The sequence below is a fragment of the Sabethes cyaneus genome, chromosome 2, assembly GCF_943734655.1.
Source record: "Sabethes cyaneus chromosome 2, idSabCyanKW18_F2, whole genome shotgun sequence".
In the NCBI taxonomy this organism is placed as follows: Eukaryota; Metazoa; Arthropoda; class Insecta; order Diptera; family Culicidae; genus Sabethes; species Sabethes cyaneus.
Genome location: NC_071354.1, coordinates 211,683,069 through 211,697,672, shown reverse-complemented (window position 1 = coordinate 211,697,672; position 14,604 = coordinate 211,683,069). Strand labels below are relative to the sequence as shown.

The following is a 14,604-nucleotide window of genomic DNA, read 5'->3' as shown; positions in this document are numbered from 1 at the left end:
CACCACTGTAGTAAATGTGATACTTGAATGGCGCATCCGCAATAGATTCTACTGCACGGAATTCGCGTTTTTCCGTCGACTACAGCGCTTCCTGAATGGCTGTAACTTAGATCTTCATATGCTGCATCTCCCTTGCCAGGATACCCGTACGTACCGGTCCAAGTAGAGTCCTAACATTTGAAGTACCGAATTTCAAATAATAGTTATGCGTTTTTGTTTGCCTGGATCCATACCAATTATTCCGTTGTGGTTCATTTCCTAAATTGTTCGTAATATAAGTTCCTTGAGCATGCCGCCTTACTAGAGCTGCGATGGCAATGCAAACAGGTCTGCCGCGTTGGACATGGTTGGCAAGACACAGCGTTTTATAAGTCAGTCGCCCGCTTCGGATCAGCCGCTGTTGTACGCTGCCCCTAACCTAGGATACAACCGCGTACCTGATAAGGAAATGACTACAGAGACGAAAAGGCGCTCAAAATCCGCTAAATTTTAAATCATAGCGCAGCGTTACCTTTATTTTATAATGGTACTCTTCGCTGTTGGCACCAATGCCAACATGTGAAGACGGGTGGGTGAGCGGTGCCTTCTTACCGCCGTTGGAACAATAGTCACGGTAACAACAGCTGGATGGATTTGTGCCACACCACTGCGAAGGGTAGAGTCCAGAGGCGACGCCGGAGAGGGTGGAAGGGTCACATAAAACACTGAATCCTAGCCGGAACGGTTTACCGACTAGGGACGACGCCAAACTGGAATTCTTTCGGATGTCGGGAAAAGATCACTTTTACTTAACACTACTTTTACTGAACACTACTTTTATTTAACTATACTTTTGCACAATGTGGCACTTTCACTTAGTTCTAATCACTTGTTGTTACTATCACGGTTGTTAAATCGATGTTGTCTCTAAGACGGTTGAAATACTTCTTTTTTTGCATTCTGTTAAACCCCCGTATTTATACTACACGGCGCGACATTCTGGTCATCTCGGGCAACTTCGGGAAGGTTCGACGAAATACATTGCTGGCATAAGAAAGAAGTGCCTAGAATGTTCGATGTACATTGCTAGCAGATGCAGGCAGCTTGGAGATGCATCTCGAATCTTCGAAAGCATGTGTTTCATTCGATTGGCGGATTTTAGCGCATTTTCGCTGTTGCCAACATCCGCTTTGATTCAAAATTTAGCGGATTTTGAGTGCCTTATCGCCTTTGTAATCTTTAGTCTCTGTAGAAATGACGGTCCACTATGTTATGAGCTGCTCCTATTCGGGGACAGGTACTCACGACTAGTAAGGCTATTCCTTTTGCCTCAAACACTCAACGAAAGCATGATCGCCTCCTTCCTTGTTGGTATACGATCTTAGTTTCCACCGAGTTTGGTAATCTGATCTCCCCTAACGTTGCTCGTATCCCGGCTGGAAACACGAGGCGGTCGGGATAAGACTGGCTGGATAAGAGACTGAGGACCAATACGAATTTAAGTATATTTAATGCCTACAGGTACGCCAGGCACTGTCGGTACGCATTATCCAAACATTTATCAGCCCAGATTAATGTTTTAAATACACTCAAGTCGCTTTTTACGCGAAGGATACGCCCGCATGGTTCAACTCGGAACTTAAACGCCTGAAACGACTGAAAAGAGCTGCCCTTAGGAAATACTGCAAATATCGCTCGGACCGTACCAAAGTTGACTATGCACATGCTAACTCCAACTACAGGCGATTAAATAATAGCTTGTTTATTGCCCATAATTCGCATCTACAGAGCTCTCTTAGAGCAAATCCCAAGAAGTTTTGGACCTTTGTAAACGAACAACGGAAAGAATCTGGACTTCCTTCCAATATGACTGACGGCGTTAAAGTAGCGGATTCAGTCGCAGATTCAGTAGCGTTTTTTCTGATGAGATCGCCCTTGCTCATGACATTGTGGCAGCCACAAGTAACATTACTGGCTTAACCGTTTCCAGTTTCCCGTACAACATAACTAGCGATGTGGTGATCTCTGCTGGGAAACATTTGAAATCCTCAACTAGATGCGGCCCAGATGGTATTCCTTCCATAGTCTTGAGACGCTGTTTAAATACTCTTGCATTGCCCTTAGCTAAGGTTTTCGATATATCATTGACGATGGGAGTTTTCCCTGAGTGCTGGAAGGATTCCTTTGTTTTCCCTGTGCACAGAAAGGGATGCAAAAGAGCCTTTGCTAATTACCATGGTATTGCTGCCTTAAGTGCTGTCTCTAAGCTGTTTGAGCTAATCGTTCTGGGAAAGTTGATGCAAGATTGCTCACACTGCATCTCTCCTGACCAGCATGAATCGGCGATTACGTATCGTCACCCTTCGTAGCAACTTCCGGCGTTCCCCAAGGTAGTCATTTGGGACCGTTCTTGTTTCTGCTGTACATTAATGACGTGAACAGTATCCTCAAATGTTCGAGATTATCTTACGCTGACGATTTGAAAATGTACTGTACAGTAAAAAACCCTAATGACGCCCATCTCTTGCAACAGGATTTGGAGACCTATGACGAATTGTGCCGAATTAAAAAGATGTCACTAAATGTGTCCAAGTGCTCAGTCATCTCCTTCGGTCGCAAACGTAACATGTATCTGCACGATTACGTCCTTTGTGAGACGGCCCTAAAGCGCGAAACAACTGTTAAAGACTTGGGAGTCTTGCTTGACTCGAAACTAACGTTCAAGAACCACATTTCTTTCGTTGTATCCAGGGCTGCCAAGCAACTAGGATTTCTGTTCCGCTTTGCGAAAAGTTTCAAGGATGTATATTGCTTAAAATCTCTATATTGCTCGCTGGTTCGTTCTATGCTGGAATACTTCGCCATTGTTTGGTCACCTTTTTATCAAAATGCAATTCATCGGATTGAAGCAGTTCAACGCAAATTTATTATGTTTGCTCTGCGACACCTACGCTGGCGTGACCCACATAACCTGCCGAGTTACGAAAGCCGTTGCAAGCTGATTAATTTAGAACCGCTGGAAGGAAGGCGCAATGTGGCTAAGGCGTCTTTTGTCGGCGATCTCCTTCAAGAAAATATCGATTGTCCTGAATTGCTTAGTCGCCTAGATATTAACACTAGAAGACGTAATCTTCGTTCGCACGCCTTTCTCGTCAATCGACATTCAAGAACTAGCTATGGGTTACACGAACCAGTGCTTAGTATGTGCCGAGTTTTTAATAGCTGCTATGAAGTGTTTGATTTTAAGGTGTCTCGTGAAAACAATAAGCGTTGTAAGATGTTTGTGCTAGGTTAGACAAATAAATAGATATTTGTCTTTAGGATTATACTTTATCTGTTAACTATAATAAATGTAAATCCCGCGTAAATCAAAACCGCGTAAATTCCAAAATTCGTTGAAAAAAAAACCAAAATTTCGCGTAAAAAAAAACTTTGTGGATTTCAAAACTACGCGAAAAAATAGACGTTTTGAGCACATCCGCGTAAATTCCGAAATTTGCGTAAATTCCGAAAATCGCGAAACAACCGCGTAAATTCCAAAATTCGCGTAAAAAAACCGCGTAAATTCCGAAAATCGCGTAAAAAAACCGCGTAAAAAACCCATAAATTCCGACATTGGCGTAAAAAAACAATTGGCGTAAATTCCGAAATTCGCGTAAGAATAATCGCGTAAAAAATCGCGTAAAAAGCGACTTCAGTGTACCTTAAATCCTGCAAAACATATCGCCGCAAGACGAGTTTATTTTGAAACCATTTAATAAGTTCGTATTGCGTTGATTGGCAAAATTTCTTAAACCAATTATGCATTTTAAAACGAGCTTTGGAATGTTTTTATATTAACCGTTCAGAAATTACATAATACGACGCTGAACGGCAGATAATAATACACACATTTTAGCATTTGAGGCCACATATGACTAACGCTATATGAACCGGTACCACCTCGTTAAGCATGACATTGGTCGTGCCCAAGACTCGTCTCGTTGGCTCTCCATAATATTATCCATCGAGTATAATTTATTAAAAACTTCAGGAAATCTGCGCCCACTTCTAAACACAACTATCAACATGCACAAAACGCTGGTCATGTTAGTAAATATAAACCCGACGATACGAGAAATATCTGCATTGAACGAGTAACGATCATCATCACACGATGACTCATTCAGTTTCGTTTGATAAGTAAGATAAAGTTTAAAACAAGCAAGCTTCAAAACAATGCCTGTGGCCGGTCTTGTATGTCACATCTTTATGTTTCAGTAGGTCATTCTTTGAGTGCTTGTTATTTTTTCCGAAATATACCAAATTCTATGTCGGTAGCGAACCGGTTCAGTAGAAAATGCTAATTATACGCTGTCCTTGGTGTTCTCGAATAACTCCACTCTGTCATGAAGCAAATTTTCATCGGTTATCAAAATCTATCTGAGCAACTTGCATGAGCACAATACACAACAGCATTCATTCAATGCTAACAAAGTAGAGGTTTGCTTTTCACGTGATTGTTTGTTGGTTGTACATTTAGCCTTTTAGTGTCACATTTTTTTAACGATTACCGATAGCACAGCACTTGTCCGAGGCCAGCAGCATGCATGCAAGCCCAGAGACACGGTATCTATTCGACATTATTTACTGATCTTTCGACAAGCTTGGTTGACCGACGGACGGCGCTGTTTTGCTTGGGTTTGCTTGTGTGTGCCAAAGCATTTTCTGGCAAACCGCAAATCACCTCGTTAGTTATACGTACTTGGGATGGTCAAAGTACGAGGCGAGATCAAAGACTAAGGCGTTTTCTTGGCGCACTACTAAGTCAAAAGTCTTCTGCCACATTACGATAACCGATTAGGTTAAGTATGAAGTTCAATTACAGTTGTTTTGTGCATCCCTAGCATTCGACCGCTTAGGAGAGAAGAAAGGATGTCATAAAACTGCGGACTGCGAGTGGCCTAGACTTAGGCCTAGCCAATACATCAATTTTATATTCTAATACGTCCTCCAATAAGTGTTGTTACCCTAGACGCGAGCACCGATTCACTCTCAAGTTCGTGGCTATGAGCTGGTGTGCTGTTCGATGTGACGATGATGTCATCAGATTAATATTTGGTTTGATTACATCACTTTTGTTTGAGAATCGCGCCACCGACGGCAGTACCCGCGGACAGGGGAGCGATGACAGAGAAGCCAAACGCCGCTCTGCACCGACACTCTGTCCTATATATGGGAAAACATAGCGGTACCTATGAAACCAATGATCGCATCTATTTCTACTGAGTATAATACTATACTAAGCGATGACCGTTGCTTATCGTCCAACTCGTTTTGCGCGGACATTCTCGAAATGGTACCGCCGTCGTGTACCAAAATAAAACAAAAAAGGTAATGTTTCTGTCGCCATTTAATGGTGGTTGCTACCTCTCACTCGTAGTACTCGGCAACCAGCCCAACAGCCCAACGTTTAGACGGCGACAATCGAAAAACAGAATTTAGAAAAAGCGAAAGTTTTTCTGTTGACTCGTTTATCTATTTGACATGGGTGAAAAACGAAAAAAGGGGAACAAGAATTATATGCTCCAATTCCGTCGAAGCAACGTGCCCGGTCATGACGAACACCACACCGCCACCGGGCCTGGACAGGTCCGAAAGATACGTCAGAAACATGTCGAAGGGGACCGAGAAGCTGCCCTTAAATCGTGCGTTCTGCTGTTCCGAAAATGACTTTCTGTCCTATATACATATATACTAACTCTAGCTAGATGATGGGTAGCACGTTATCATCACCAGAGCTAATGGATGCTGGCTGATGCTACCAAAGCTCGTTTTGCGAGATTCAAATGAGAACAACATGTCTACTGCAGCGAAGCTGGCTGCTTTTTCGGAGAGATAAACCGAGCAATATTGCCCACCGACGGCATAGGGAATGTCATAAGTCACGAATAAATTGGTAATTGATGTTTACTGATGAGGCGGAATGCGAGTTCTCGCCCGATGTTGATGAGTTGGAATTTTAATAGTTCTTTTTTGCTCCATCAACCACCAACCACACTGAACTGTTGTTGGCGAGTCGGTTGGACGTTGGAGTTAATTCAATTTATAGATCGTGTATTAAGATACCTTAGCTAATTGAGTTCGAAACTGCACAAACAGAATGACACGTTGATGAGGTTGGCTTGCTGCTTGCTGATGTCTTGTATTATGTAATTTTGCTGGGAATTGCTGATGGTATAAAAACTGCGGAATGCATAATTTAAGTGTTCAATTATAGTTCGTTTTTAACTAAGCTTTTTTAAATTCCTGTTTTTATATAGCCAACCATTATAGATATGTATTTAATCCGCAAACATTAGTGAGAAAGTTGTATGCGCAACCGTAAGGATGAGAACTATTATTCAAATTATTGTTTATTGTTTAAAAATTCCATCAAACTGTTCTAGCAATACTAGCAATCAAGGTGCTCTGGTACAGACACTAAGCAACGGAATTTGTTTCGAGTATCGGTTCTTTAGGGCGTACTATAGTACTATAGCGACTTCAGACCCAACGAACCTCGGAGCTCATTGGCTATTTTAAAAATCTTGGTTTCATTCCTCCTAGGTCCCGTGCCTGCGTGACTCTGGTCTGCATAGTGGCTGATTAAACATGGTGTAACTGAACTGAATGTGCTCGATCAGCACATTCCTCACAATCATGTGGAAGATTTGTGCCTTGCCCATCTTGCCCGTGTCGTCTGATGAGAACGGGAAGGAAAACAGGAGGAATAGGAAGGGGTAGATGAAGGATTTCGACAAACACATACATACCGAGAGATTTTTGTACCCCCGAGAGGATACTGTAATCCTTGGTAGTTAACCTATCAATAGTACACCCCCTGGGGGATATACTCATTATAAATAAGAGCTTTCCGCTACCGCTTTCGGTAAGAAACATCAAAATGTCTCGTAATTTTAGTTCCCTAAAATCCGATTCATTTAGGACGTAGGATCCAAAGATCCTGCAGTTGTGTTACTGCAGGACAGTTGCAAATTACGTGATATGGTGTACCGTAGTTGGATTCACATAAATTACAATGAAACCGGAAGTGCAGTTTCTCGGTACCACGTTTCCATGACGCGTAGTGCCTGCTGCATTAAGTTAAATAATGTGCTCATGCACTTTCCAACTACTAGGATGAGATAGTCATCCGCAAAACCATATGACGGATAGCCTAGAGCATTGAGTTTTCTCAGCAGGCCATCCGCCACAAGGTCCCATAAAAGAGGCGAGAGAACGCCACCTTGTGGACATCCACAAACACTTTGTTTCCAAATGCTTGCTTACCGTAAGGACGAAAAAAGCAATCGGTTGGTAAGCATTTGTTCTATCCACTTTATGATTATTGAAGGCACATTATGATAACGAGCAGCCTCCAAAATGGAAGCGAAAGATACGTTATCAAACGCGCCTTCAATATCCAAAAAAGTTCCTAAACAGGATTCCTTTCGTGAAAAAGTAACCTCAATTTTGTTCACCACAACATGTAATAAAGTGGTTGTAGACTTGCCACTTTGATAAGCATGTTGTGCTGAATGAAGAGGAATTTCTACTAAGCTTGTTTCGCGGATGTGGTGGTCAACAATCCGCGCATGTGACTTAAACAAGAAAGACGTTAGACTAATTGGTCTAAAACTTTTTGCTTGCATATTTGTCGCGCGTCCACCTTTAGGAATAAACTTAATGGTTATTTCACGCCACGGCTGTTCACGGCTCACTCAATCGCTTCAGTTGTGACAAGTCTCCGAGCAAAAACCCATGAGTCTAAGCCACCTAAAACGATTTCTGGATCGTTTCGAACTTCAGGTTTCACACAGTCTGGAAAGTGACTATAAAAGAGACATTCCAGGATTTCATTGTCATTCGAACAGTATTCGCCGTTCGAACTTCGAATGTTATTAACCTGATAATCTTTCGATTTTGACAGTATTTTATTTAGTCGACTTGCCTCGCCGAAACTGGAAACGTTGTTGCAGAACCTGCGCCAGCTCGTGCGCGCTGAAGATCGTAGAGCTTTTGCATAGGCTTTCCATTCGATGTCTATTCCAGGCTCTCATGCATCGTTTTTTAGTTCCGCGAGATGAGAGTTCCACCATGGTGTATGTCTAGTTGTTTTAATAGTTTTTAGCGGGCAAGCCACTTCAAAAGCTTCCGCAATTAAAGATGTGACATCTACAGTGACATCCAATTCTATCGATGACTCAATCGTCGTTTCGAATCCTTGAAATTTCGTCGCCAGTTCCTCCTCAAAGAGTTTCCAGTCGGAAAATCTCGGATTGCGAAATGTTGCAACGTTCAAGGAGACACCTAAATGATCAAAATATATAAAGCAATGATCAGATATTGGTGTCTCATTTGAAACATGCCATTGTACCAACTCATGACTGATCCTGTTAGAGCAGTGTTATATCTAACACTTCCTCTCTGCCAGCTCGTATGAAAGTTGGACAATTGCCAATGTTGAAAAAATGTGCTTCGCAACCGGTAAGAGATAGATAGTTACTGTATTCAGCAAAATTGCTTATTTTAGTATGCTCTGCCACTTTTTGAAGAAAAAAATTTCTTTTGAAATCATTTAAAAAAAACAAAAGTTCGTATCACCCCAATAGATGAATTCATGGTCACCCTAATAGTGCAGAAAGATGCGCTATATTTTATTATTAAACTTCTCCAAAGACACTATGCCTCAAAAATAACTCATTTTTGCGTTATAGCAAATTATTGTGATTTTGGTGGTTTCAGTGGTGGTAGGTTGATACAAATTTTCGTTTATTTAAATGCGTTTAAAAAGGTATAGTGTCTTCAGCAAAGTTGTAGAACACATTAAAATAAGCAACTTTGTTAAATACTGTAACTCTCTATCTCTTTCGCTTAACGAGCTATAAAAACTTTTATCAAAAAATAACACATTTTTCAACTGATTTTTCTGAGATTGCTTTGGAGGGAGATCTCCTGATGGAAATATTTTTTTTATAGATAAAATATAGTACTTTCACCTATTGGTTGTCTGGGTTGTGCGAAGCTGCCCGAAATTGAATTTTTTTTTGAATATTGCAAATTTTATTTTCATTTATTTTATAACTTATTAATTATGCGTCCTAGCGACAAACAGACTTCAGTGAAAATGTGTATTTTAGCATACTAAATAACTTTGTAGAACACTCGAAAGCAGTAAAAAAATCGTGTGCAAAGTTTGTTGAACATAATTGATTTTGAAGCGCTCCTTTTTAACACATCATTATATTTCGCAGTCGGTAAGAGATAGATAGTTAATATATCCAGCAAAGTTGCTCATTTTAGTATGTTCTGCAACTTTTTGAAGAAAAAAATTTCAAAAAATCAGAAAGGTTGTATTTCAGACACAACCGCGTAGCAGGCGTAGAACTCACTCTTTCTGGCATACTTCCCAAGCACAGATATCAAATTGGTATAAGTCTAAACGTCGTAAAGAATCTTCGACCTATTGGGACGAGGGGGTTTTGTTACTTTTTTTTCTAAACATAAAGTAAACGAAATCACAGTAAACAGATGGTGTATTTAACTGTCGTCCCTGCCTGTGGAGCAAGGCGATCACAAAGAAAATGTATGGAATAATTTGACCTTGAAACTATTCGGTAATTTTTACTAATTAGTGTTCGAAAAAGAATGTTACAATAGAAATCACACAGTTGCTGCATCTTTTGTGAGTCGATCGGTATCTAAACCATGAAAATCCATTTATAATTGATACATAGGTAGAGCTATTACCGTTCAAAATCTTTCATTCTTTCGTGACGCTGGGTTGAATCCAAATTTTGGATTGACACCCTGCGGTAAGACGTAGTTCTACGTCAAAACAAAAGTTCGTATCACCCTAATAGGTGAATTCACGGTCACCCTAATAGTGAAGAAAGATGCGCTATATTTTATTATTAAACTTCTCCGAAGACACCACCCTTGAAAAATTACGCATTTTTTACCCAATTGCTAATATCCGCGTCTTTTCAAAATTTGATCACTGTGGCATGGCGAGATATAATATCAAATCGTCCGCGTAAATAAACTTACAGCGTAAATAAACTTACATTCATCATTCAAATGTAAAGGTACGTCGTTAAAGTATAACAAGAAGAGCAATGGGCCCACATTGCATCCCTGAGGTATCCCCGATTTGTCTATGAATGCGGAGGAAACACAAGAAGTGATCTGTACACGTAATTTTCGACCGCTTAAGCAGGAACTTTGATCTTTACGGTCAAGTGCAGCCATCAAATCGGTGTAAACCACGTCAATTTGAGCCTTTTGCTCCATATGCGAGATGCAAGGCGACGCAAAGCCCAAAAAATTGGTACAGACAGATCGTCCTGGCATGAATCTGTGTATAACGTATCAATTTGAGCATCAGCACTTATGTTCAGCGACCATGTTGAGGAGTACGCTAAACTAGTGGTTGTCGAACGTTTGGAATAGAAGCCGTGTTGCTCCGACGAGATAAAGTTTTTGCAGCTTATGAATAGCTCATCACTCATGCAAAGTGATGCCTCTGAATCAAAGTGAATTCGATTAACATCACGTTTGTCACGTTGTTTGAATACAGGAAACATAACAGAAAACTTTCATCTGTTGGGAAATACGCATTGCCGCAATGATAGATTAAATAGTAAGCATAACGGATGCACATCTTTTCATCATGCATGATAGAACCCCATCGGGGCCAGAAGAAAAGGAAGATTTTAGCTTGTTAATTGCAATTTCTTCAACGTGACGTTTAAACGTATCAACATACGTTTTCACACTATACGAGGCTGATTATAGTCTTCGAGAATAATCGGAAGATCAATACCGAGCAAAGCAATCCCATGGTTACAAACGTCCTGTTGAGAGCTTGACCCTTCTTTATCGACAGACTTCGCAAGAGGTTATTAGAGTACAGGACACTTACGGGTCTAGTGCAACGATCCTATTGACCCTATATAGCAGCACCTCCCAGCCGAGATTCGAACATACGACATCGCACCCCGAAGCTAACTGGGTGGGCTGGATTAATACCGTTTAACTGTAACTGTATAACAATAGAGCCAATCAAACTAATATAATTCTCAATTGAAAAAAAAATCGGATCTACGGTCGGATGACAGATACATAGCGCCTAAGCTTATGCAGCTTATGCTCAAGTGTATCACCAACTGGCGTTGGTGATCATAACTAATCAATTGTCTGGAAACAGCAATCAGGACTCCAACGCCACGCATCTTGCCGCTATTACGGATATGATCTCGATCACAGGGGTAGATTCGTTTTCAAAAAGCTGCGTGGAATTGGCACAACTGTCCAACCAGGTTTGCGTCAGCATGTCGTAGTCACATTCGGTGACCATCAGAAACAAGTCCTCAATTTTAGCTGAAGTCCACAAACGTTCTGGTAGTAAATCCGAAGTTCAGCAGTCAGAGTGCAATCCCAGTAGCGTTACGAAGACACAACGCAGTCTTTTTTCGATTCTAGACACGGCTGAGTTTGAAATATCAACTTGAACCTTAAGAAACAAAGAAAGATAGACCTGTTTTATAAGCGAACGCCTAAAGATGGCGGAGCGTCGGGGTAACAGGAGTCGACAGGCAGGCTCAAACAGCATCCCAGCATCGTCAGTGTTCCGTTCCGGAAACTAAGGTCCGTTTACTACGGGTGTCTCCGCTAGGCATGAAATCTAAGGAAGTCCTAAAAGGACTGAAGAACTAGGCGCCATTGATGTGACCGATGATGTGCCCTAAGCAGAGTAATCGAGAGGTCCAACTGGTGGAGTATTAGCAGGAGCGGAGTAAATAGGGGCTAACCATACCGCTGAATTCACCCGAGCATCGTCGAATTCCCTGAAGACAATCCCTTGTGGCTAAGTATCAAGGCTTACAGCCGTAATTTTGTACACCAGGGGAAACCAAACTTTTTTTTCTTTGGGCTGTCGTTCGACTTGGCTCAGACCATAGTTAAAGCCAATTTTGAACGAAACTAATTTCAGCGATAAAAGTCCGGTCCCATTCTTCAGCAGTGAGTGGGTCAACATAGCATCATGGATTTGCAGACCGGCCCGTTCCGTACAAATCTCTCGATGATGTCGGAAGTCACAGTGGGGTGGAACCATAAGAGATACACTTAGAACTTGGGCGGAAAGCTGGCCGCAAGCGTTTCGGGGGTTTCGACGGGTTTAGTGCCGGTAGTCGGTTTCTTTAAGCATAGTTTGATTAAATTTACCAGAAAACACATAGTATTTCTGAGGGTAGAGATTCATGGCTATTTACATTTTAAACCAATCACTCGGTTTACGGATGATTCATTAAATTACTTTCAAATTTTTGAAGCTTGATTTGTAGAATAAATTATTATATTATTAAAACAAATTAGGGAAACTGAGTTAACACATTTTCTGCAGGTAATACCACAAAGAATCATAAAAAAAACCAAAAGTTTGTTTATGTTTCAATACATAGAAATGGTACGTAGATTCTATCAAATGAAACATTTCTTTCCGATGAACCAATTTGCATCTTAAGGTTTTGAACCCAGCTAAAACTGGACCGCATTTCCGGAGGATGTGCAAAAAAACAATCCAACACGCAGACAGCAAACAACGTCGAATAACTGGATGTAAATCTGTAAAACACGGAACAAAGTTCCGTCTATAAACAGTTTTCCAATGTAACACACTTTGCCACTTCAACAAAACACTGTCCATCGGAGAGTCAAACAAGCATAAGGTGGAAAAACATCCGTTAGTTTGGAACTCAGTTGCTTTTCTTTCTTTTTCTTTTCATAACGTGCAGACGACTTACAGCAAACTAGTACCTTATGCACGTAGCTGGTTTGCGTGAACTTCCTTTTCTTTTGGCAGTCTTTTTATTTTTGCCACACCTGTCTGCAGTTATAGACGGAGTTGGAAGGAAAAACCAATATTACGACTTCCTCTATCTACAAAAATGGACGGTTTTCAATACTGATCAACACCGGCTACCTTTTTTCACATTGGAATTTTGTTACATCATCGGTGAATTCTAAACATACTGCTCCGGACATTACTTATCAGAGTAGCTATGCTTCATCGACTCAGCGAAAACTAATAAATTTCAAAATTCCGCCTTAATTTCAAATAGATAAGATTAGCAGAACCACTGCGCTTTCGTTGTTTATGATTCCCTGTTCCATTCAGTAAAAAAATCGAACCGACGTCCGATGGAAGCAAGCAAAATAAAATAACGGTTCAACCTCTATCGGCAGAGCCGTACTTTAGTTTTGCGGTACTAAAGTCCGCCGATAATCAGCCACAAAACGGAGAGGAAATTTGCTTTCTGCTTTCCCGTCTTTCTCCATCCACGAAACCTATTGGTAGGTTGCTTCCTTCTCTTCGATTGATGACGAGCTCGACCAACTAACCACCCACCCACCCACCGACTCCCACTGCACCGCTCCGGACTGGGCTGGGTGCAAATTTATCGTCACCGACCGACCAACCATCTTCCCCCTTTGCAGCATTTTCCAACGACGCACGCGGACGCTTTAATATATTTTTATTTATAAAATTAGAAACACAAACCAGGCGCTAACGGGGGGACAACGCCCAAAAGCCGATCCGGTCGTCAGAAATATTTTGCTGCATTTTTCGCCGGCTCACACCGTTTCCAACGAAAAGATTTTTCTTTGTGGCAGTGTAAAGTGAAGAATGACATTTTGCTCGACTTTTTTCCATTTTTCACCTTCTCATGCCGATGACAGCGTACAAGCATTCCAATAAGAAATCGATTTGCGCAAGCCAAAATTTTCAGACTTCTTGTTTGCATTTTTCTTTCCATCCAGTTGAAATTATAGAAAATATTTTACATTCTAGACAGTTTGCACAAAGGCCGGCTTTTACAATCTGTTTTAATCGACTTTGACTTACCCATTTCGAACTGCTGGTTAATAATCCTCCTTTCCGTAAAATATCACGCTAATCCAAAAGCTTTTGCTAATTTTTCGACCACGATTGGTCGATCAAACAAGATTTTCACTCAAAAACTGCTGACTTTTCCAATTATCTCACTTTACACAAATTACACTGCTTGAAATTAATAATCCAGATGAAGTTAACTCACATCCCTCCCCGCAATTCTGGGCACTTGGTTTACTATCCAAATTATACCAAAAAATCGAAATAAATTCACTTTACGGAAAAAAGAACACCGTGATTGCTCCCTTTTAGCAGAACAGAACAGCCAGCTACACACATACACTTTGGAACAACCTCTGAGGAGAGTAACTTTTTTTTTCAACAGATATTCGAGGGTTCTAACTATTTCGACGCGACAAGCGAAAAGACCGGACTGAACACTGAAACTGAACTACTTGCTCGCTGACTTGACTGCTGAAAGCCATTCATGCCTTCATGGCAAAACGAATCGAATTCGAATACAGCCGCACACAGGTACAGAAAAGACCCATCAGAAGAGAAGACAGAAACAAGAGGCAAGAAGCGCAAGCACGCAAGCAGAGTGCAAGAAGTACACTCTGCTAGAGAAATACTCAATAAAAATGTGAAAATCACACATAAATAAATTTTATGCCGAAAGCCTAGTATCCAGCTGAAAAGAAAACAGG

General features: G+C 41.1%; 1 protein-coding gene across 1 annotated transcript in view; it reads right to left on the bottom strand.

Moving 5' to 3' along the window:
• The window catches only part of LOC128738204 (actin-binding LIM protein 2), a 49,808-nt gene extending 35,460 nt beyond the window's left edge, over positions 1–14,348 (bottom strand). Inside the window, exon 1 of the mRNA XM_053833164.1 lies at positions 13,910–14,348. Coding sequence (XP_053689139.1) covers positions 13,910–13,913 — 4 coding nt within the window. The 5' untranslated portion in view covers positions 13,914–14,348. The remainder of the gene's footprint in view (positions 1–13,909) is intronic.
• Between the last annotated feature and the right edge of the window lie 256 nt (positions 14,349–14,604).